Source organism: Felis catus, chromosome F2, assembly GCF_018350175.1.
Source record: "Felis catus isolate Fca126 chromosome F2, F.catus_Fca126_mat1.0, whole genome shotgun sequence".
NCBI lineage: Eukaryota > Metazoa > Chordata > Mammalia > Carnivora > Felidae > Felis > Felis catus.
Genome location: NC_058385.1, coordinates 38,264,036 through 38,284,982, shown reverse-complemented (window position 1 = coordinate 38,284,982; position 20,947 = coordinate 38,264,036). Strand labels below are relative to the sequence as shown.

The following is a 20,947-nucleotide window of genomic DNA, read 5'->3' as shown; positions in this document are numbered from 1 at the left end:
ATAGGCGGAAGGGAGTGGGAACAAGGAAATTATACTGCCAAAAAGTGGAATGGTTGTGGGAAGACCACTTTCCTTTATGGGATGGCAGGGGTCTATCAGGCAGATGACCTCACTCATGCTGATCAGGTAGTTCCTGATTCACTTTAAGATTCCATTTCTGGAAGAGGTCAAAAGTGTAATTAAGTCTCAGTTTGGTGATATGGAGCTGAGCTTAAGTGACTCCATTTTGAGCCTGTGGTCTTGTTTTTAACAATTGATTTAGCTAAAAGCTGTTTCTGCCTTTGGTAGAATATAATTTTTTTTTCTATACCTGGTGGATAAGAAAGATTAGATAATTAGAAACACTAATTTCATGTGGCATAATACCTAGGAAGCAAGAAACATGAGAAGTGAGAACGTTTTATGTGTTGGCATTTTTGTCAGAATATCTTCTCTTAACTAACAAATAAGCATCTTCATATATATTTTGAGTAATACACAAGATCTGATTCTAGAACACCAGTGCTATTTACCCATTCAGTGATTCACTGGGCAGCATGATGTGCTAGAGACTACTCTAGGTCAACAAGACTGACCAAACCCATCCCCTCTTGGAGCCCATGTTGAAGTGGGCAGAAATAAAAAATAAACACAATGGCGAATTATTTGTATTGTAGGAAACACTCTGTTGCTAGACCAGATCTTTTCAGTCTTGAAAGTGGTTGACAAGAATTAGAGTTGAAGGTTGGGATTCAAAATAGAATAGAATGTACTTTTTGATAACAAACTTTGTTTTATGATACCATTCATAATTATGCACATTTTAAAAAAAATAGTTAAGAGCCGTAACTCGTGATTATTTTCTCTAATCGAATCCTTTGCTGTTTGTGTTACCATCTAAGAACAGGAATGTTAGCTCTCACTCCAAGATGAAGTATTCCGTTTTAAGTTGAAAGTTGGTGAAGTGTTTATTTATAGACAGGTTATTGATAATGTAGTGGGAAGCAGTTAGTATTCTGCGTCTGGTTTTAGCTCAGTGAGAATCAGGTCTGGTCTGTGTAATAATCCACCTGGGCTTCTAAGTGGAATGCTTCTAGTGGTCTTTTACCATCAGTATCGGATTCCTGCACAGAGGAGAGGAGCACCTCTCCGGTGATTAGAATACTCCATTTGGTACATGTGTCAGCTTTTGTTAAGGCATAGACATTAAAAGCAAAGACGGGTTTAGGCTCATTTGAAAAAAAATATTGGAAGAAATACCACAAAACTTACATAATTTGACTATATTTAATTGATTTCTTTATACATCTGCTATTTTTATAAGTAGGATATAGCAAGGGAATATGACCTTTATATTTATAGACGAGACTCTGTGAAAAATGGTTTATATTTGGGATTGCCTAATTATCCATGTATTGAATAGGGAATGTGCTTATCTACTTCACTATAATTTTAAAGGAATTGTTATAAGAGACAGTTCATTTACTTAGTTTATTTCTGTCATTCATTCAGCAAATAAATATTTGAGTACTAGCTAAGTTCTGTGATAGGATGGGAAAAACAGATATGGCCCCTCTTCCAGTCTAGTGGGGGATATTGAGACATCAATTACATAGTCATTTGAATAAATTCAAAGTGCAGTGGGGATAAGGACAGTGCCTGAAATTTATCCAGTGCAATGAAATTATATAATAAAAAGACTTAACCTGTTTAGGAAGACAGGGAAGGCTTTCCTGAGACTTTATTGAGACTTTGGTCTCCAAGTTGAACGTGGGGAAAGGGGGATTGGAAACACATTCTAGACTAAGAAAACATTCTGTTACAAAAGCCTTCAGGGGGATGGAGTATGATGAGTACAAGGAACTGGAAGAAGGCTGGTGTGGCTAATGTGGAAGCTAACAGGGAATACACTGCAAAATGGGATTGGAGAAGTGGGTATGGTTAATGTTCTCCAAAGACCCTCCTCGCCCTCCAAAGAGCTATGCTTTTTGATATTCAAGTCCTTGGATAGTTCCTCTCCTCCTTGAATCTGGACTGACCGTGTGGTTCAATTTTGATGTATAGGATAAAGTAGAAGAGAACTGAATGACTTCAGAGACAAGGTCACAAGAGGTCTTGCAGCTTTTGCCTTGGTCTCTTATGAAACGTACCCTGAAGAAAGTAACTTGTCTTGTAAGAATTTGAATACACTGAGACTGCCTGACTACACATTTGGGGAGACTACATGGGGAGAGGGATGCTTGACCAGCCCTCAGACATGTGAGTGAAGAAGCCATCTTGGATGCCCAGCCCAGTTGAGCCTTCAGATGACTCCAACTCAAGCCAAATTCTTATTGTAGCTGTATGATAGATTCTAGATGATTACCATCCAGCTCAAGCTGAACAATCCACAGAATCATGAAAGGTAGTATTAAACTGTTGTTTTAAACCACTAAGTTTTGGGGTGATTTGTTTTGCAGCAACAGACGGCCAGAGCAATTAAGTATTGCTCAGTCCATGCAGGCTATTATTGGTCATGTTGAGAAATTTTGCCTTCAACGAAGGGATGATCTGGTTACATCATCATCATCATTATTATTATTATTATTACATATTTATCATCATCATCATCATCATCATGATTATTTAAATGGAAATACAATTGACACACAACGTTACATTCATTTTAGGTGTAGAACACAGTGACTGGGATGTATGTTATGCTGTGCTCACCACAAGTATAGCTACCGTCTGTCAGTATACAACTCTCTTACAGTACCATTGACTATATTCTCTATGATGTGCCTTTTATCCATGGGACTTATTCATTTAATAATTGGAAATCTGTATCTTCCACTCCACGTTCTCCAATTTGCCCAACCTCCAACCCTCCTACCCCCTCCTACCTCCTCCCTCTGACCACCATTAGTGTGTTCTCTGTATTTATGGATCTGTTTTTGCTATTTGTTTGTTTTGTTTTTTAGATTCCATACATATGTGAGGTATTTGTCTTTCTCTGTGTTTTTATTTTTTTTTAAGTTTTTTTTTAAAAAACTGATTGAGAGAGAGATAACTGGAGAGGGGCACAGAGAGGGGAATAAAGAGAATCCTAAGCCGGCTCCACATTGCCGGCACAGAGCCCTACGTGGGGTTCTATCCCATGAACTGTGAGATTGTGACCGGAACTGAAATCAAGAGTCAGATGCTTAACTGACTGAACCACCCAGGCACCCCTGTCATTTTATTTTTAAGTAGGCTCTGCACCCAGTGCAGAGCCCAATGTGGGGCTCAAACTCATACTCACAATCCTGCGATAAAGACTTGAGTTGAGATCAAGAGCTGGACGCTTAACTGACTGAGCTATCTGGGTGCCCCTGTCTTTCTCTGTCATATTTTACTTAGCATAATACCTTTTTGGTCTATTCACGTTGTCATAAATGGCAGCATCTTGTTCTTTTTTATGGCAGAGTAATATTCCTGTGTGTGTGTGTGTATGTGTGTGTGTGTGTGTGTGTGTGTGTGTGTGTGTGTATACACACACATTGAATCTTCTTTATCCATTCCTATGTTGACGGACTCTTAGGTTGCTTCCACATCTTGGCTATCATAAATAATGCTGCAGTATACATAGGGGTGCATATATCTTTTTCAATTAGTGTTTTTGTTTTCTTGGGGTAAATACTCAGTAGTGAAATACTGGATCATATGCCATTTCTATTTTTAATTTTTTGAGAAGCCTTCATACTGTTTTCTACAGTGGATGCACCAGTTTGCATTCTCACCAACAGTGTAATGAAGAACGTTCCTTTTTTCTCCACATCCTCGCCAACACTGTTGTTTCTTGTGTTATTGATTTTACATTCTGACAGGTGTGAGATGATATCTCATTGTAGTTTTGATTTGCATTTCTCTAATGCCTAGTGATGTTGAGCAGCTTTTCATGGTTTGGTTGGCCATCTGTATGTCTTGTTTGGAGAAATCTCTATTCTATTTTTATTATTTTTAATTCACTCTATTTCTAGAGTAGAAAATGAGTGACAGTGGAGCGAGAGTCAATGAGGATCCATGGCTTGAGTGGCCACTGAAATGATTCAGGCAGATCAGTTATGCTGTGATGATAGCTTGGACTCGGGTGATGGAGGTGGAGACAAGATGATGTTAAGGAAGTAAATTAAAGACAACTTGATGGTAGATTGGCTGAGAGGGTGAGAAGGAGGTGGCAAGAATATCTCCCAGAGTTCTGGTGTCCACAGCCTGGTGTGATTGCCTACACTGAGAGATCCCCAGAAGAGCATCAGTTTTTGGGAAACACAGGTCATGAGCTTACTTTTAGACATGATACATTTAAGATGGTTTCAAATATCCAAGAAGAGATGTCAGGTAGGCAATTGGATCTACAGGTGTAGAGCTGAGAAATGAGGCCTGGGTTAAAAACACAAAATTGTGTTATTTGTGTATTGGTGACAGCCAAGTACATGGATGTTGATTCAGAACTTCCCGAGGCCCCACCAGTGTGCCATGCAATGTGCTGAGATAGAACATACGTGTGTTAAGATATTGGTTATCATCAGTCCTTGGAATAGCAGAAGGCTTTAGGCCAGAGGCCTCCATCTCTGAGTACCTATAAAAATATTGTCATGTGCTCTGTGTACCAAAATGCACAAAAGTTTGGGAGACTATCTATGAGACCACTTAGGGAGAAAAAAAAAAAACAAAGTAAAAAGAAGAGAGAGCCTAGGGTAAAGCTTTGAGATACTCCGACATTCAATGACTAGTTAGAGGAAGATGAACCTCCGAGAAGACTGATAAGTAGCTTCCGGGCAGGTAGGAGGAAAACCCAAAGACTCTCATATCACAGAATCAAGGAGAGGAAACACTTCAAGAAAGGAGGAGTCGAACATGTCCAAAGCTGCAAGAAAGAACAAATAGATAAGGGCTAGAAATGTCTTTTGAACTTAGTGTCATGGAGGTCATTAGTAACCTCAGTGATAATTGTTTATACGTGTTTATATTCAAGTCCTTTTTAAAGAATTGAAAAATTATTCATTTCCACCTGATCTAATATTCTAATGTACATTTATTTTAATTGTAAGATCCCTTCAAGGTGACTTAACTTCAGGGAAGAGGCCAATTCTTTATTCTGAAACACACGTAGATTTCGTATGAAATGTAAGTAGACATTGTCATTTCCTTTTCGCCTTTGTTTCACTTTTTAAAAACGTGTACATTTGAAATTGCTTGAGGAAATGTTTTCAGTGGCTAGAAAATAAATTCACTTCTGGTTGAAGAGATAAGTTATTTGCTATGTAACCCCTGCATTCCTCACTTAGAAATTGTATAGTAAGTAAGGTATGTTTCTCGTGGTCCTCTTCTGTCCTCTACCTGCAGAAATCTGAAGTTAGAAATGGTGCCTCAGTTTAAAGTGGGGCAAAGTCTTATTTCACTTAGAACTATGTTCTGTTCCAGCCTAGAGTTCTATTGAGTGTCTGAGTTCAGGCTGCTATCACAGAATACCATACGCTGGGTGGCTGAAACACCACATTTCTTTCTCACAGTTCTGGAGGTCGGGAGGTCCAAGATCCAAGTGCCAATAGGTTTAGCATCTGGTGAGAGCTGAGAGCGTCTTCAGGTTGCAGAGTGCTGACTTCTTGTATCCTCCTCACATGATGGAAAGAGTGCGCGAGAACTCACTCTCCGCTTCCTTTCGTAACAGCGCTAGCCTCACGCATGAGGGTTTCGCCGTTATGGCCTAATTACCTCCCCAAGGCCCCACCTCCTGATACCATCACACTGGGGGTGAGAGATTCAACATGAATTTTGAGGGGGCGTGAACATTCAGTCCGGTGCGCTGAATTAGAGTTCTCGAATATATGTGGGCAGTCTGTTACATTTCTGAACCTCCTCGCATCCTTGCGGAGTTTGGGGTTGGCTGTGGATTGGCAGGAGAAGGTGAGGCAGACCCGGAGACCCGCACCATACGCGTGACCCACTGTAAGGTTAGCGGCTGGACCACACACCCCGTGAAGGCCTCCCCGGGGGTGTGCACCGGCTGTGGTATGGAGCAAGTAGGGTCTTGCTGAAGCTGATTTTGTGATAGGCTAAAACTAACGCCACCTATAGGAGGACGATTTCAGACTGGTTCTTGGATCACAAGCTGCTTCGCTGAGGCCACATCCTTATGAAGGGAAAATGGAGCCCAAACGTCGGTGAAGTGTATCTGCTTCCAGTTTTCCAGTATTGCGGCAAGCCCATTTCTTATTACAATCCTTTCCCACCGTTTGGCAGGCATCCGTCTCCGTGATTCTTTTATTCTATTTTATAATGCCCACATTTCCTCCTGGCTCTAGCCAGCATCTTTAGTACATTAATCAAGACGTGTTTCATTCAGTCAGTCATCCTTTCAAATATTTGAGTGCCTATTGTACTGTTCCAGATGCCTGGGAGCTTATGTTCCAGTGAGAGATACATACAGTGAGCACTATAATTTCAGAGAGTGAAGAAAATAAAGCAGGGTATGAGGATGGAGAGTTAACTGCATGGGGAGTGTCTCTGATTGCTTCAGGAAAGATACCTCAGACATGACAGTTGCTCAGAGACCTGAAAAATTAGTTGAAATCAACCATTGGAAGACAGGGGAGAAGTGTGCAAGTTGAAACATGCTGTTTGAAAACAAGGAGGGCGGTGGGTTACAGCATGGTGTCTAAGGGGAAGTGTGGCGGAAGGGACTAGGGGACTGGACCAGGGAAGACAAGGAGGGTTTGTAGGTCACCGTCAGAGATATGGTTGCATTCCGAGGGTAATGGCAAACCGTGGAGGGGTTGGAGCAAAGGAGAAACGTGAAATGCTTTACTTTTTAAGAAAATCGGGGCATCTGAGTGGCTGTCAGTTGAGCATCCGACTTTGGCTCAGGTCATGATCTTGTATTTCATGAGGTCAAGCCCCATGTCGGGCTTGCTGCTGTCAGCACGGAGCCCGCTTTGGATCCTCTGTCCCTATCTCTCTCTGCACCTCCCCCACTCACACTCTGTGTCAAAAATAAACATCAAAAAAAGAAAGAGAATCATCGTGGTTGGGATGTGGGGAGTGGATTACTGGGGGGAAAATAAGAAGACACTGAATAAGACATGGCACTAATCAGGAGGCTGTTCATGTGGGCTAGGTAAGAGGTCTGAACCAGGGTGGAGGTGACGGAAGGAAGCAGTGAGACGTGGTTGGATTCAGGGCATATTTAAGCATAGAGCAGCAGGACTTGCCAACGGACTGAGTCAGTGGAAGGAAAGGAATCACAAATCTCCAAAAATGACCCAAGCAACTAGGAAACTCTGCTTTTATCTAAGGTAGACAAACAGGAGAAGAAGTTGTGTATGTGGGGGCAGGGGGAAGGACAGTGGAAATCAATATTCTGTTTTATTTTATTTTATATTTTAAAAATGTTTATTTTGAGAGAGAGAGGGAGCGAGTGTACACACACAAGTGGGGGAGGGGCAGAGAGAGAGAGGAAGAGAGAATCCGAAGCAGGCTCCAAGCTTTCAGCGCAGAGCCCTATGGCAGAACCCAAGGCGGGGCTCGATTCTATGACCATGAGATCGTGACCTGGGCCAAAATCAAGAATCTGATGCTCCACTGACTGAGCCCCCCGGGTGCCCCTCAATACTCTGTTTTAGAAGCATTGAGTTTGAAATACCTTCACTCCTCGCTCAGTTGGGGGTGTCGAGTAGGCAGTGGATGAGCAAGTCTGGGATATGAGGACACATCAGGGCTAGAGAGTAAATTTCATTCAGCAATTATTTATCATCTGTATGATAACACATCACTGTGGTGAGAGGTGATGCTGTGAATTTCCCATTCATTTCCAAGGACTTTGCATATGGTTTTCAGGAATGTCAAATGTTTAGGGTATAACATTGTTAAAATCTTGAAAGATTGGCAGATGGATACAGATGTTAGCCAGACGAATACAGATGTTAGAGAGGCGAGTTAGCCAGATGGATGTTCATTAACTATCTTTGAGGGCAATAAGCAACTATCTGGGAAGTGATCCAAATGGGGAAAAGCAGACAACATTGGATATAGTTTTGTGCTCAGCTGTTTTGTGTTTCAGTTTTGTAAGGATGAGGAGATGTTGTATACACTGGGAGGGATATCCCTCTAATAGCTCTTAAAAGGGAATACATTCTTCCTGTTGTTTTCTTTTCTTTTGAGAGGACTTCTCTACTTTTGGGGGTGGGAGGAATGTATTGGCGTTTGTGTTGCTTTGGCACTTTTCCAGATTCTTTCCTTTTCCTGATTGCTGTTGTAAAGTGATTTTTTTTTTTTCCGTAAGACTAAAAACAATGTGACAAAGGAATGGAAAGCATGGCTTCTCTTCCTGGCCTTCAGGTCAGTTTCTCAAGCACTGGATATCTAAATCCCTTTATAATGTCAGAGATGATCTCACTACCAGGTATGGTTTAGCCTGTGGGACTTGATGCTTGAGTTCTTTCTGCCAGTGGCTAGCTGCTGACCTGAGAATAGTTATTTGACATCTCTGTGCCTCAGTTTCCTAAATGAGAAGGCGTGGTTTAGTATATTTCCTTTTGCTTTTCTATTCTATGACACAGTTGTTCTTGGTAAGCAATCTGGATACACCTACGAGAATAGATCTATAACTTTGAAATATAGGTGGTTATCTTATCTCACTCTTTCACTTCCAATGTCCCTCTTTCACTTAAGTTCCTACCCTATTACTCTCTGAAAATTGGAAAGATATTGTATTAAAGAGTATTACATAGCTCTTTTAAGCATTGGAAGTCCAACTAACGTGCAATATATTATTCTGTAGAAAGTATTTGTATGTGCCACATGACGGTTAGGGCATTCTATCAAAGCATCTATTTCTAAAGGTAATGGCAAAATCCTTCTTCTTCCAAGTTGAAATATTTAACCTTGGTAGATTCATAATAGGGATTTTAAAACAGTGTATAAGAAAGTTTCTAATTGTTCAACATTTAAACATGTGGTTTCTACAGAGGGAGAATTTGGGGGAAGGTATGTTATAAGATGAAATCTTATAGTGTTAGAGATTAAAGTACTAAGATTCACAGTCCAGAAGAAAAGAAACACAGGGTGAGAATAGTGAGTAGATTTAAGGTGAGAAGACTTTCATAAACACCCGAGTTGTTATTACTCTTAGGCCATAGGATGTTTCCCTAAAAAACACTGATATCTACTGAGCTGTATGAATTCTACCAATGAATACAAAACTATTTCAGAAATTTCTAAGAAAACCATTTTCAGATTTACAGAATTCAGATATCCTGTTCTGTTGGTTGTCTGTACAGAATACTTTGCCATGCTCAACGAAAGGGTGTTTGTATTTGCTACCAGTCCTAAATGAAGATGTAGGTTATTACTAAAACTATTAGACATGCCTGAATACAAGATGACCTAAGTGGAAGCCATACGGTCTTTTATGACCTAGTCTCAGAAGTCAAATATAGTGTCACTTTCTGCCATGCTGTATTGGTAAGAGCAGTTAGAAACCACCTGGATTTAAGATGAAGAAACATAGACTTCACCTCTCACCGGGAGGAGTGTCCAAAAGTTGCAGGCATGTTGTAAAACCACCACAGAAACAAGCGTGGGATAGCCACGGACTGGAAGACCATGCAGCTAGGAAAGAAATGAGGAAGCTCTCCATTCCATTATGGGAAGATTGCTGTGATATACAGTGGTTATACCCTCTATTGGCTATAATGAGGAACTTTCTCTCCTGGATTAACTTCTGGCTTTCGTTAGCAATCTCTGTATTTTGAAATGAAATTTAGTTAACCCATGGGGTAAAGATATCTGAACACTAGAATTTAAGGGACTTATTCACTAAATATCCTTATATACTTAGTGTATGCTTAAAAAATAAGTACTGGTTTTAGGAGGTTCATCTCACTCCAAATATGTGTCTGATTTTTTTGCGTAGATTTACGGAGAATGAATCAGGTCAGGAAACAAATCGCATTTTTTGAAATACAAGTCAGCACAGACACTGTAGTTGATCAAGTGGAGGAAGCAAATGTGGCTTATTCACTGTCAATACTTGAAGAGAGCACTAGTACCACGGATGAGATGCATTAATAGAATGAGGCAGGAATATTGCCTTAAGAGAAACAGAGAAATCAGGGCAAAAAGCTTTTGTCGTCCAGGAATTGGTCATTGGCAGGTCACTGGGCACTTCTTGCCAGCACCTCCAGTTAGGAGGCAGTGTTCTGATACAGCCCGAACGCTTGAGACCACGGAGGGAGAGGAAAACGACAGATTAATAGCTCATAGTGGAATTCAGTACACATCATCAGCTGTTGTAGAAGAAGGCCTGGTTTGTCGTGGCCTGGGGCCTGCCGTGGGCACCACATAAACTCTTACAAGCAATGCTGGAGGCATTAGGATGCAGATTGATCTTGGTTCCAAGCTGATATTACAATCACACTCAATAACGTGTGGCTGTTCTAGAGCTGCTGCGGAGGGAGGGGTTAATGGTAACAGGATAGAGAAAGGTTGCAGTATTGGAGGAAAGCCAAATTGTGCTAGAGTGAGTCCACTGCTACCCTCCTCTCCCCTCTGCCCATGCTGCACCCCTGACCCTCGCTCTGCCTTAGTCAGATTTAGATGCCTTCTTCTGTGCTCGAGAAGCCCCCGCGCGCATCCTTATCAGAGCGCTTACCGCACCAAGTTGTACTTCAGTTTCACTGCCTGTTTCCATGTTAAGAACATGAGCTCTTTGACCTCTGGAACTGTCTCATTCCCCATGGTGTCCCTGACGGGCGTCTAGCACTGTGCCTGGTACATAATGGATGCTTGTGACCCACTGAATGCTCACTAACTCCTGGGAACCCACTGTAGAGTGCCTGACTGGCTGCTACTTTTCTCCTGGGTATTGCTGAAGGCCTCTTGACTTTGTCTGGCATCACAACTTACAGCAGGGCTTCCTATCACACGTCCGCAGTCACAACACTAGGATTTCCCCGGAGGAGCAGTTCGACTTAGAAAATAAGCAAACTGATGTAGTAGGTGTGGGCATGCACATTTCTTATGATAAATTCACCCCAACTTCCTAGCTCCCTAAGCTTTTGATTCTTCTCCTGCACCATGCTAGGGATGTTCTGACACCACAGTGCCATGAAAGGTAAGGCCAAGTCTCACCAACAGACAAGTAAACTGATAGAGAGCTACTTGCAGCCTTAAAACAAACATGGAACCCAGAACATCTGACGAGCACACCCGTATGATTAAATTTGGCTCAGCTCAGTGTTATATTCCATCCTCTTTGGTTTAACACCCTTAGGATTTCCCCCCACACATATTCTCCAAGTTTCTGGCAGTATATATTTTCAAAACCTTGCAAGTCTCTTGATGTATAGGCTGCTTCTTCCTGAGTCACGCTTTCTACTTGTACCTCCTGGAACATGTTGAGATCTGAGCTTCGTTACGTGTCTTGAGACAACAACAGATGAGAATGCATCTTCAGGAGAATGACTGTCCACTTGTGAGACAACTACTTCAGGGGAGGTTGGGGCAGTGTTCCTGTCAAGGAAGGCTCATCTCTTCAGACTCGGAGGAAGAGTTGCTTTCCACTCACCAGGGAGGCTCACAGTAACTCAGGGATTCATATTCTCAGCTCTGTTTGGCGACAACCAGATGGCCCATTCCGTGTTTCCGAGGTCCACTCCTTTGCAGTCAATGCCCCAGCTTTCACGTGACAGCTTGGTAAGGCTGTGAATTCATGTGGTGTTCTAATTTTGCAGTCTACGCAATTAGATTTGTGTTTGATTTCCAGCAGTATAAGCCCTGTGACAATTAGAAACAGGTGATACTTTCAGGACTACGATAGAAGTGCTCCGACCATGACTTGAGCTGAGAGTTTCAAGACCTGAGCTGCTCGTTTTCTTTCTGTAAAGGCTCCCAATGTATTCAGGGGAATCCATCCCACATCACGATCCATACAGTAGTTGTTACGGCCATAATGGTCAACTGAAGGAGCCACAAACGTCACAGTCATCTTCAGGGGATAATCTGATTCATCAGGATGCCACTGCAAGCCACCAATTAGTATCATACCGTGTCCCACTGGTAGAGGAGCTCAACACTGCTTTCGAGCCCAAGGCAGGACCAAACCATTTCTTCAGTCCCATTTTTGAGGGTCAGTTTCCTGGGATTATTCTTGGCATGAATAGCTGAAGAGAGACACCACAGAAGAGAATATAATTAGGTATGGATTTTTAATTGTTAATTAGGTATGAAGTTGTGAAAATACTCTTCCGAGGTGTCAAGTAGGCATCGAACGCGGGAAATACCTACCACAGAGTCTAGGGCTGAGAGAACAGAGGGAAGGGATTGGAATTAGTAAAATGTAATAATTTAGAGGCGGGGTCCTGCAGAAATGAAACAGGACTTCTCAGAGACACGGGCCAGCTGGAGCTGATGCCTCTGAGCTCTGGAGAAAGACTTCATGCCCCTGAGGAAAGGGCTGCAAGTCCCTTCTTCCTCCAACCATCCGGGCTTCCTTTATCGCCTCCTGTTTACAGAATACAGCCTGCAGCCAGCTGGCAAAACCACGCTGTGGTTTGCAGAGTTCCAGCGCCAGCATGACAAAGCAGAGAAGGGGAGATTTGGAGCAAAGAGTCAGTAACCTAATAAGTAGCACATTTACCTTCCATTCTGACTTCAGCCAAATGGATCCATGGCTCTGCAAGAACCCAAGAGTCTCCCGGAATAGTTTTATTCCTTTGGTTTCACAGAGGGGAGGAACACAAGCTGGTCTTCCCTTTCTGGGTGCTGAACTGGACTGGAGAGATTTTACCCGAGAAGCAGAGATAACCCATACCAGCCAGGCTCACGCCCTCCCTGATGCATATTCTCCCCAAGGATCCTAAGGAGGGGAAAAAACCAGCCAGGCTTGATCCTTTATATTTTTCTTGCTCATCCGGTGGGTTTACAGAATAATAATGGTTCCTTTGGAGTGTTTCAGGAAGACCATCACATGTGCCTTGTGATCCATATTCTTTGATATCGTCTCTCTTAAGAGTCTCAGTTTTTCTATGAAGTTTTTATTATCATGAATGGATTCTTTTTCATACTCTGTGCTATTTTTTTATTTTCCCTGTCTTCCCTCTCCTTCTCTACTTCCTCTTTAGCTCAGATCTAATTCTTGTCTAGGTGTTTCTACGGAATCCTCAGTAGTTCTTACGTTTTCTGCCTGTATGAAATGATTGAGCGAAAGAGACAACTGTTACCTTGGAGAAACCTCTGGGAGAGAAGTCCGCTCCTGACTTTTCTGAAGGCTGTATAAAAATCTATTCAAAAGTTAGAATCTCTAGGCTGCAGTTTTCTCTCCCATGAGATGAAGAAATTAGACAGTGTAATTCCTAATATTGCTTGATTTTCTAACATGGTACAACTCTGGAACTTTGAGAGAGTTTTCAGGATTGGGGACTACTGGTCTAACAAATACTGTTCACATGGAAGGGGAAAAAAAAGATTTTTCACTTAGGCAAACTCCATAGAGAAAATGACCGTTGTTTAAGTAGTAAGACTCTTCTGGGTGCCTGGGTGGCTTAGTTGGTTGAGTGTCTGACTTCGGCTTAGGTCATGATCTCCCGGTTCGTGGGTTCGAGCCCCACATCGGACTCTGTGCTGACAGCTCAAAGCCTGGAGGCGCTTCGAATTCTGCCTCCCTCTCTCTCTCTCTCTGCTCTTCCCCTGCTTGTGTTCTCTCTCTCTCTCAAAAATAAATAAACTTAACAGCAAATAAGTAACAAGACTCTTCCACAATGAAGACTTTTTGTGACTCTCAATATCTAATGATCCTGAGTTCTGAGATTACAGTGGACTTTTTATCCAGGGCAGAAATTTGAAATAGGTATGATAGTTGTCATCTCTTGACTTTTAAAGTGAAAAGAGGACAAACAATCTACATTGCCAATTACTGCAGGTTTACTAACTGTGGAATTTATCTCTGGAGTTAAAAGTCCCTTGGGGTGCCTGGGTGGCTCAGTCGGTTAAGTGTCCAACTTTGGCTCAGGTCATGATCTCACGGTTCCTGAGTTGGAGCCCCGCGTCAGGCTCTGTGCTGACAGCTCAGAGCCTGGAGCCTGCTTCTGATTCTGTGTCTCCCTCTCTCTGTGCCCCTCTCCGACTCATGCTCTGTCTCTGTCTGTCTCGGAAATAAAAAAACATTAAAAAAAAAGTCCCTTACAAAAGGAGATGGAGTTGGAGGTGAAGGTTTTCTTGGGGCCAAAGTACAAGACATATCTCTATGTCAGCTTAGGGCTGAGGTCAGGGACAGAAGATTGAGACAATAAGCCTGGAAGCACTGTTTTGTGGAGCAATTAGGCTGCAGCATCTGTCGTTCTATTGATCTCTTGGATTGATTCCATCTAGCCGGTGGGCCAGGCCAATGGCCCCTGACTACCTCACCTCCGTCAGTATATGATTTGGAGGGTATTCTGTGTAGAAGAGACCCTTTTTTTAGTGAAGCTTGTTCATGTGTTAGCACCCCAGGTCCTCTTCAAGGAGAGCAGCGGTAATATACTTAGTGTTGTTTTCCCAAGAGAAATAGATGTGTCTCATAAATTTCAGTGATTCGCTCGTCCATCCATCCATCCGTCCGTCCGCACAGTGAATATTCAGTGAGCATCTATCCTAGACCAGGCACTGTGCAGGTGCTGGTGAATCAGTCCCGGACAAGCCAGATATGCCTCTGTCCTCATGGAGCTTACAGCCTCTCCCATCTTAAATTTCTGATCCTCGCTTGTTCTTCTTTTCCTCTCCTTCTACTTCTCAAGCCTCCAAAAGATTCAAGCATATTTTTGTCATAATTGGAAGCTTTCTTTTTTCAACAGGTTAAAAATTACGTAGTACAAATCTTAGCGAAAACAGTCACAGGGGTTTGTTGACCGTGATGTACTTTAAATGCTTTTTTAAGGTCCCCTGTTGGGATTTTTAGATTCCTTTGAGCGAAGCCTTTGCCCTATTGGAGTAGGTGGGCTTTGCTGGCCTTTTATGTGCACTGCAGTGTGCAGCTGCCTCCCTCACCCTCAGTACACTTGTTTCCTCTGTGAAATTTTCTTGTCTTTGAATTTCTTTTCTGTCATACTGCATAAGATGGAGACCAGAAATCATGGGAGAACTGCTTCATGTGACTTTATAACTCAAGAAAAAGGCAAGAGAGGAAATTGCTTTTAATAATAATGCTAATAATTATGAAGAACAATATTTATTATTAAGCACCAGGCAGTTTGTCTAGCCTTTCTAGTGAGGTATGTATTCAGTTTCCCAGAACAATATCTTCTTTATTGAAAGCTGATAAAAGAATCTGCAAATTGCAAGGGCTGCGACGTGTATATTTGACTCATTGTTCCTTTAACCCATTTTTTTCTTGATTAATACCTTACAAGTCACTCTGGATCAACCTCAAATTCTTTCAAAGATTTAAAGCTATTTTTATAATGTAAGACATCTATAGCTTCTTTTCAAGTTCAGTATTTGGCGGTGTTCTGGCATAAGCCTTCCAGAAACGTATTGTCATTTCAAAGTGGCCCTTTTCAGAGCCTTGACTGCTGCAGAAATTCAGCTTATTATGAATCCTTTAAATGAATAACACTTATTGCTAGTCATTTGCTAGTTAAAAAACATCTATATGATAAACCTCAAGGATGCCAGGTGGTGATATGTGGATTTTAAACATACCATAGTGTGCTATGCTTTAAAAATACAACAGAGTTCAGAATCTAATTCAGTGGGTAGAAATCTCTACTTCAAAAATGGCTCTTTTCATGATTAGCTTTTGCGATTGTATTTTATAGTATCACAGAAACCTCTTGAAATATCAGTTCTCTTTAGTGGGGCTTCAAACATGAATCGTGTGTTGAGGTGTAGGCCTTTCTAGATGTCCTAAGATACTACTTTCCTTAAAAGGGCCTTCTATGCCTATAATTGAGGCAGCTACAGAGTGGGGTTAGGCAGTCCCTTTAGAAATCTCATTCCAGAGTAGTATATCTATATTCTTTTTCTTAAATTTCTACAACAAATATATACTTCTGGTAGATGAGCATAGTTCTGAAATTGGGCCACTACCCTTTACCCAATCAGGCAATCTTAGGACTCTTAAACTGTGTGTGTGTGTGTGTGTGTGTGTGTGTGGTATGTGGTATGTGTGTGTGCACGTATTCTGGGAATTTTCAAACACACACAAAAGTAGATAGACCAAAATGACCTTCTATGTTACTATATTTTTACTCATTATCAACATTTTGCTAATCTTGTTTCATCTATTAACCCATTTTTTTCTTAGGGCATTTAAACTAAGTTCCAGATGTATTTTTTACCCATAAATACGTCAGCGCATTTCCTAGATTTTTTTTTATTTAAAACAATTTTTTTAATGTTTATATATTTTTGAGAGAGAGGCAGAGCGTGAGCAGATGAGAGGCAGAGAGAGAGGGAGACACAGAATCTGAAACAGGCTCCGGGCTCTGGACTGTTAGCACAGAGCCTGACGCAGGGCTTGAACCCATGAACCAACCGTGAGATCATGACCTGAGCTGAAGTCGGACACTTAACTGACTGAGCCACCCAGGCGCCCCGTTTTTAACGTTAAAAATTTGAGATAAAAAAATGTTAAGTGTATTTTTATTTTTGTTTTGTGTCTGAAATTAGCATTGTTCCATTCCAACTGGCTTTGTTCCATGTTGATAAGTTCAGTTTTCCTAGGTTCACTTTTGTGTCTCCTTAAACTGCCACCAAAACTATTTTGTTCTTGTCACGGCCAGCAGTTGTATAGCGGTCCCTTTATAAACACTGCATGGCAACTGCATAGTTTATGTGTATGCATAAGTGATTTTAAACCTTTCTCTCATTGACTATTTCTCTTTCTTGGTAATCAGATCATTAGTTGTAAGATTCTTACTTTAGGCATGAATCATCCCTTTCCTATTACAAGCTCTGTGACTTATGAGGGAACAGAGTGGGTATGTTGAGTATAGGTTAGTAAAAGAAAACTGGATCGTTTGGATAGACCAAGGCAAGCATGATTTGGATTTTATTGGAGTTAAGAATTCTTCCCCTTCACAATGTAAGCCCATGTGTGTTTGCGCTCAGAAACCAGGATAAGGTGGCTAGCTTTAAAAACATAAATACAAGAGTAAGGACATTTTTGATAGTTTCTGCTTTACTTCTATTGCTTATATGCTCAAACCCTTCATAATACCATTGGCCCTGATTCAGTGACTGATGCTCTTTCCAGCGGAACTCCCCCCTCCATATACAGCCATCGCCAGTCCTGATGCCACTGGTATTCCAGTAATTAACTGCCGCGTGTGCCAGTCTCTCATCAACTTGGATGGCAAGCTTCACCAGCATGTGGTTAAGTGCACAGTTTGCAATGAAGCTACGGTAAGTGGGGGTTTCCATTAATAAAGCATAAATTATTGTCTGACATCTTCTGTCTAAAGGCAGTACTCCACTAATGTTACTTAAAGGTAGACGTGCACTGGATAGAGATACAACCATATTTTCTCATCCTTTCTTTCTTCTCTCTACTCCTCTTTTATCATACAAGGATGTGCCCAGGTATTTAAGGTTGATTCCATTATGAAAATTTCATGGTGAATTTAAGCATAATGCCATCTGGCTCTTTACTTTCTAACATGAGACTGACCCTCTACAGATGCTTACAATTGTCCTCAGTGTCCATCCACGTCACAACTAAATCCATTTTGATTTTCACAAAAATGAGGATATATGTATATATACCAAGGTTCACTTCACATGTGGACTTTGTACTTACTATGTGGAAAATTATTTAAATTTGCTCTATGTCTATAGGATGTTTGTATGGTTTTTCTGGGTTTAAGATTATGCATGTAGTATCAATATCTGTGCTAAAGTGTTTATAAATAGCTTGACATTTTATTCTACTTGCTTGATAGTAATTTAGTGAAACGTTCAAAAAACTTGAAGGGTGTATTGTTTTTGTTTTTTTTTTAAATGAACCTTGAGAAAGGCAACTAAGTTTTAAGTACAATTTTGAAACTTTCAAGTAATGAACTGACAAAGTATACACTGGTTAGATTAAATAGATTCCTACTTTCATGGTTAGGCTTTATTTTTAAAATTTCAATCTTTGTTGGGATGAGCCCTGGGTGTTGTATGGAATCCAATTTGACAGTAAGTTATACTAAAAAATAAAATTTCAATCTCTCTCAAAGTTTGCAATTAAATATTAATTGTTGGTACTTGCATATTTTTCCTTTTTAGAAAAGTCTGAAAAAAAGTCAGCCAGAGATTACCATGTCTCTGTAAACCATAAAACACGCACACTGGGCATTATGTGTTTTATAGAAAAGTCATAAAATAAAACCTTAAGGCTTGAAGCAATATGTTTCATTGTAAATATATATTTTCATAAGGGACATCATTTGGGGATAAACTTTATTGTGTAAATAGAGGTGATACCTACAAAACCTGCTATTTCCTTTTTAAGTTAAACACCCACTAGCAAACTTAGCATCAGCCTCATTCGTGCTGCTTTTAGAGTTAGCAACCAAATTAAGAGTTGTTAGACATAGATGGCAATTAAAAAAAATACCAGTACCTTAAAGGTTTCTTTGGATTCGATGTTCCTGTTGATTTTTTTCTCCTGTTCCACCACTGACACAAACTTTTGTTCTTTAATGAGTAGAAAAAAAGTTTTAGAGCTTTATATTTACCTTGGAAGCAAACAGAGCAGACTATGGGGTTTCGTCAACAGCCTCAGTCTGGCTACTTAGAAGTGAGGAGTTCATGATACCAGAACAGTAGGATTTAGGTACAAATAAACTACTTCTGGACATAAGGAAAATCGTGCTGACATTTTTGTATCATTATTGCTCCTGTTAAGTAATGTAAATAATGGTCAGTATCCTGGAGAAAATGAGTAGTATCTAATTAGATTGCCTTGTGTGGAGTCAGTCATACTACAGGGGAGAAAAAGGAGGGGAAAATGTGTGTGCGGAGTGCTTTAAGAGATGACTTCCCAATGTTGGCAATGTAACTTGATCTTAAATTTATGAATGAAGAGGTATTAGGCAGCCAGCAGCTTCTCTGGAGAAATTCTAGGTTAAAAAGAACAGACAAACGGACCAGAGTCCAACAGAGCCACTCCTTCTATTCACTGTCACTATCCCCTGCTCAGTTTCACTGTGGTTCATTCTCCTCATGTCACCTAAAACAGGGTATCAGTGTGTCTGTTCTCCTGGGCAGCCACCTCTGATAGGAACCTGATATTCCTGAGGAGATTCAAAAAATGAAACAACAAAACAAAACCAGGCTAACATAAGTCCTTCTTTTGGTAGCTAGAATTGGGAAAGGAAGTAGAAAGTGGGAGGAGAGAAAATAAATATGGACAAATTTTAACAAGACTTAGAGAATACAGAATTTAAAGCTAAGGGAGAAGCAATTTCTAGGGCAAGGTAATGGAAAAGTTGAGAAGTCCTGGAGGAAGAGCGGAACTAATTGGCTGAGTGATTGATTAAGGAGTCTGAGATCTGGAGGCTGACGGACTAGAGGGACTGGGGTTTGAATCCTAGCTCTGCCACTTGAGAGCTATCTATCCTTGGGATTTATCTTTTCCACACTGTGGTTTCCTCATGTAGACTGGTAAAATAATAATACCTACCTAATAGGGTTGCTCTTGGGATTACAGGGGCAAAGTGCCCAGCACTGCATCTGGCACATACAAGTTCATTTTGCTAAGTAAGAATTCTAAAACTTATGCATCAGGACAGTGTCACCCCCGTGTCCCAGCAGATCAGACATGACAAGCCATGAGCTGGCACTAAGGACTAGTGCTTAAAATTGTCTAATTCAGTTGCCTTGTTTTGTAAACGAGGGAACTGGGGTCTACAGGTAAGGTGGGAATAAAATATAAAAAAAGCTGGTAGGGACCTCTGGGTGGCTCAGTCAGTTAAGTGGCCAACTTCAGCTCAGGTCATGATCTTGCGGTCCTTGAGTTCGAGCCCTGCATTGGGTTCTGTGCTGTTGTGACAGCTCAGAGCCTGGAACCTGCTTCAGATCTCCCTCTCTCTGTGTCTCCCCCTCTCTCTGCTCCTCCTTTGTTCATGCTCTATCTCTCTCTCTCAAAAAATAAACATTAAAAAAATTTTAAGAAAAACTTGTCATTTGCCAAGTACACATTTATTTAATGGTAGAATTTGGATGTATAGATAAATTAACCCAAGTTCTGGTTTTCTTGATATTTAAATTTTTTTAATGTTTATTTATTATTGAGAAACAGAGAGAGACAGAACATGAGCATGAGGAGGGGCAGAGACAAGGGGGGGACACAGAATCGGAAGCAGGCTCCAGGTTCTGAGCTGTCAGCGCAGAGCCTGACGTGGGGCTCGAACTCACAAACCATGAGATTATGACCTGAGCTGAATTTGGATGCTTAACTGACTGAACCACCCAGGCACCCCTGGTTTTCTTGATATTTTAGATTGAATAGTAACACATTCTGGATGTTTATAACTTTGGGATATTCAGATTTTCAGATTTTTATCTGTAATATAGCTTAATAAATTATTGATGACTTATTGTTAATTTTTATATATTTCTAACAAGGTTGTTTCCTTAAATTTTTAAATCTTTTTTTGAAATATGTCACAGATTTGAAATTATGTTACAAAAATAATAGTACATATTATGTACAGAGAATTCCCATTCTGTACCCACATTCCCCAAATGTGTTAATATTTTGTCACATTCACTTTCTCTCTTTAAATAAATAATCTTTTCTTTCTTTCTTTCTTTCTTTCTTTTTTTTTTTAAGAACCTTTTAAGGTAATTGCAGACATGGGGCTTTTCTATCCCTAAACATTAAAAAAATTTTTTTTAGCGTTTATTTATTTTTGAGAGAGAGAGAGAGACACACAGAGAGTGAACAGGAGAGGAGCAGAGAGATAGGGAGACACAAAATCAGAAG

The 20,947-nt window shown here is 40.8% G+C and overlaps 1 protein-coding gene across 5 annotated transcripts in view; it reads left to right on the top strand.

Annotated features, from left to right (window-relative positions):
* PIP4P2 (phosphatidylinositol-4,5-bisphosphate 4-phosphatase 2) overlaps positions 1 to 20,947 on the top strand; it is a 54,741-nt gene that overhangs the window by 4,439 nt on the left and 29,355 nt on the right. For 2 of the 5 annotated variants that reach the window (XM_019822876.3, XM_023248153.2), the window contains exons 2-3: positions 5,052 to 5,127; positions 17,231 to 17,379. In XM_019822876.3, the coding sequence (XP_019678435.1) occupies positions 5,121 to 5,127; positions 17,231 to 17,379 (156 nt within the window). In that variant the 5' untranslated portion in view covers positions 5,052 to 5,120. Of the gene's footprint in view, positions 1 to 2,043; positions 2,384 to 5,051; positions 5,128 to 17,230; positions 17,380 to 20,947 lie in introns of all 5 variants that reach the window. The other 3 variants (XM_023248155.2, XM_023248154.2, XM_023248152.2) reach the window with 3 other exon arrangements.